Source organism: Pimephales promelas, chromosome 20 (genome assembly GCF_988280905.1).
Source record: "Pimephales promelas chromosome 20, fPimPro1.hap1.1, whole genome shotgun sequence".
NCBI lineage: Eukaryota > Metazoa > Chordata > Actinopteri > Cypriniformes > Leuciscidae > Pimephales > Pimephales promelas.
The window spans coordinates 28,244,563-28,248,609 of record NC_142788.1 but is presented as its reverse complement, the minus strand read 5'-3'; the positions used below and the strand labels follow the sequence as shown (position 1 = coordinate 28,248,609).

Below are 4,047 nucleotides of genomic sequence, written 5' to 3'. Positions count from 1 at the left end.
GAGCCGAGGTCGTTTTTGATTGGACCACTGACTATAGCCCCGCCCACAGGTTTGGTTAAATCGTCGTAGAAAAGTGTTTAAAAAACTAAAAGCAGATTAATCATAAATATAAACAGATTCATTATAATATAACATTTATTTATTTTAAACAAGCTCATTTCCACGAAAAGCTCTTATATATATATATATATATATATATATATATATATATATATATATTTAATTTTAGTTTTATTATAAATTCAATATAATATGTTTGTGAAATTTGAATGAAAAAAGTTTCTGTACATTTTTTTTAAAGAGGAAGTCTCCCCATCAGTAACCTATAAATTCTGGAAAGGTAAACCTCTTCCACATTTGATCTGCTCAGCTGTCTTGACGATATAACACAAAAATAAAGGGGACAAAGCTTTTATTTCCTATCAAATAAATTCCAGTTAGTTGGAGAAGAGCAGGTAAGGACTAAATGTCAGGCTGTATATTTTCTCACTGGAATAAATTTAGCTAAACTGATTCATTTGATTTTTGTTTTCTTTTGTCCTAATGAAAAGACATATTTTATTAATGTTTGAGTGTATTTTCCTCAGAAAACAGTAAAGAACGGAACCTGGTCAAATCTGATCTGACTGAAGAAGTTTGTGATGTTGCACAACAACATGACTGAAGAGGAAACTATGGACCCTGACTACTACAATACAGACTACCCAAACCAGTTGTGTGAAAAAGATAAAGTGGTGGAAGTTGGATCCATTATTATTCCAATCTTCTTCGCATTAGTGGTCGTGTTAAGCTGCATTGGTAACATCCTTGTTCTGGTCATTCTGGCACTTTATGAGAGTCTCAAGTCTCTGACCAACGTGTTCATCCTCAATTTGGCTCTGTCAGATCTGCTGTTCACTTTTGGACTTCCATTCTGGGCCTCGTACTTCGTCTGGGGTTGGACGTTTGGAGAGATTGCCTGTAAAGCGGTGAAGTTTCTGTTCTATGTTGGCTTTTACAGCAGCGTGTTGTTCTTAACTCTCATGACCATTCAGCGTTACATGGCAGTGGTTCATCCTCTGTCTGACTGGGAGAAATGCAGAGGCTTTTCAGTCGCTCCCTTCTTTGTTTGGATCCTGAGCGGAGGGATTTCACTGCTCGGATCATTAAATAGCACGGTTATAACAGATTCAAATACCGGTAGTTTATACTGTGAATATAGCAGTGTTAAGATTAAATCTAGCATTGCTTATTTTCAAAATGCTTTTTTCTTCTTTGCATTTCTAATCATGGGTTTTTGCTATGGCAGAATGCTTAGGACAATAACAAAATCTCGGACCAATAAGAGACACAAGACTGTTAGACTAATATTCTGCATTGCACTGGTGTTCTTTATTGGTTGGGCCCCATATAACATTGTTATGTTCTTAAAATCTTTGACAGATCAGAATTTCTATCAATTCAAAGACTGTCCAGAAAGCATTAGACTCGACTATGCATATCATGCTTGCAGAATGTTAGCTTTTACACACTGTTGCTTGAACCCTGTGTTTTACGTTTTTATTGGCGTAAAGTTCAGGAATCATCTAAAATTAATCCTGCAGAAGATCTTTAAAAAAAAAAAAAAACTCGATTTCAGTCAAGCCAGATTGGCAAAAAACGTATCGCAGGGTTCAATGTACTAAGAGAAAACTCAAGTACTTTTAGCGAATGCAATGAACCAACAATGAGTTCTAAGATGCTGTGAATGTGTGAATGATGTACATGTACTCTTAAAAATATTGTTCTAACAGGAGATGGCTGCATGGTGCGGATGCCATAGAAGAACCACTTTCGGTTTCCCAAAATACCTTTCAGTGATCAGACTTACATCTCTTAGTCTGAAGATTGTTTTTGTAACCTAAAGAAACTTTTTGCATTATAAAGAACCTTTCAATGGAAAGGTTCCATTGATGTTAAAGGTTCTTCATGGAACCGATAAAAAAAAATGTGTGTGTGTGTGTGTGTGTGTGTGTGTGTGTGTGTGTGTGTGTGTGTGTGTGTGTGTGTGTGTGTGTGTGTGTGTGTGTAAAAGTGTAAAGATTCATTGCACAGCCACTGCCAAAATGTTGCCACATTGCAGGGAAATTTCTCTCTCGATCAAGCAGCAAAAGCATTCAGTTTTGAGAAATCATGTTTAAAATTCTCTGTTCTTTTTGTGGTTGAAGTTCTCATTTAATTCAAGGTCTTATAAAAATATTGGAACTGGAAGAACGTAATTGAAGTCATTAATGCAGAAAATATTTTCACATGAAATTTGAATATATCTATATATACCTTTTATTTACTGTATTTGTTTACATCTTTCTTTACTGTATTTGTGTTTACATTACATTATTTCTTTCATGTTTTTGTCACTGCTTGTATGGTGTAAATTAAATGAATGTACAGTAAAAGTACAGAATTATAAAGCATGAATCCAGTTTGTGAATCTTTGTTGGATCTGCCCCTCACTCTTAAAAATAAAAGTCCTTTATAGGCATCTATAGTGACATGAACCTTTCCATTACACAAAAGATTCTTTGTAGTGGTAACATATTTTTAGACTTTTAAAATGTTATTAACAACCGTAAAAAAAAATTGTCCAAAAACAGTTCACTGAAAGGTTCTTTGAGGAACCAAAATGGTTCTTCTTTTGGTAAAATTCCATTTTGGAACCTTTATTTAAAAAGTGTGGTCAGTTACAAAAAAAAAAAAAAAAAATTCTGCAGTTTCAATATGGACACTTATTATTTATCAGTGGAACGAACCATTTTCACATGTTTCAGGACAAATTGAAAGTCAGAAAGTGAATTACTCTCAAATTATACACAGCAAAATAATATGCAACAAGTTTCACATCCACACTCAGGTTCATTACCTCAAATTATGTATATTAAACATGTTGTTTCTCTTCACCAGCAAAAAAATAATGCTGTTAGTTTCACGGATTGGTTCCACAACAAAACAAATAGTGGTTCTGTTACCAGCAGTCTTACAAAAATAAAACGAAACCCTCTGGCACAGAACTATACAAAAGCAACATACACCAAACTTAACATTAAAGACAGACAAACTGAACAGAGGGTTTTAATACAAAGACCAAACAAAGGAGCTAAATGAAACAGAGATGAACACAATGGGTTGCTACGAAAGTCTTGAAAGTGATAAAAACGTCCCAATTACTCCCCCTCACAAAGGTGCCTCCAGATGCCGTAAAACAACAACAACAAAACAACAAGGTATTGTTGGCAGGAAGGAGAAAACAGAAGACAGGCAGGAGGAAGGGAATGAGAGGAAGAGTCCTGTATATCTGCAGAGTATACTAAATCTCTGTATACTATATACTATATAATCTGTATACTAAACCTTATACCAATTGCTAAATAGGCAGATACATTAGGGGACGATGTAGCCTATGTTGTGTGTTGTATGTAGTATCTTCACTATAAATCAGACTACTACATGAATAGAGTTAAAGTTAATAATAAACTTTGTTTTTGCAACAGACATAGCCTATACACTCTCCATGGCATGCCTCCCGCATGGCACATCTTCTTCAACTGACTTTTTCAGGATGGAACACAACACTTGCAATACAATGACACCTAGTGGTTACTAGAGGATACTACATCCCGCTGTTCGCCAGCTGCATCTTGTTTGTTTTCAAGTATCAAGAAAGTCACCTATGGAAATCACGGCGCAGAACCGTCACACAACTCTGCCGTCATTGAGTTAAGCCCGCCCACCAACTCTATACACGATGTGATTGGCCTGACCAGAGTTTGGTTTTTCCACTTCGAAAGCCAACGGAGGGTTGCTAGACCTGTGATGGTACGGCAACACTTGAGGCTCTACCTTCTCAGGCCAACCCTTTAATATGTACTCATATACCGTGGAGAGTGTTATGTCGTCGTGTGACGTCCACTTCTGAATTTGTGTTGCACTTACAGGCGAGTCATCCATTGAGTCCATAATCAGCACCTGATCATTAATGTCATCAGGTTCTCCCTCACCTAGCACTGGGAGTCTACTGGGAGCATCAGCATT

General features: G+C 36.2%; 1 protein-coding gene across 1 annotated transcript; it reads left to right on the top strand.

The window, feature by feature from the left end:
• Positions 1-346: 346 nt before the first annotated feature.
• On the top strand, positions 347-2,413 carry LOC120463445 (chemokine XC receptor 1). The gene is made up of 2 exons (XM_039652558.2): positions 347-455; positions 588-2,413. Exon 2 carries the CDS (start codon positions 642-644, stop codon positions 1,662-1,664), a length of 1,023 nt encoding a protein of 340 aa, XP_039508492.2. The 5' UTR covers positions 347-455; positions 588-641; the 3' UTR covers positions 1,665-2,413.
• The last annotated feature ends 1,634 nt before the right edge of the window (positions 2,414-4,047 follow it).

Bases quoted from the DNA above. Each gene is read 5' to 3' on its own strand.
- LOC120463445 (XM_039652558.2), top strand. From the start codon at position 642: ATGTTGCACAACAACATGACTGAAGAGGAAACTATGGACCCTGACTAC.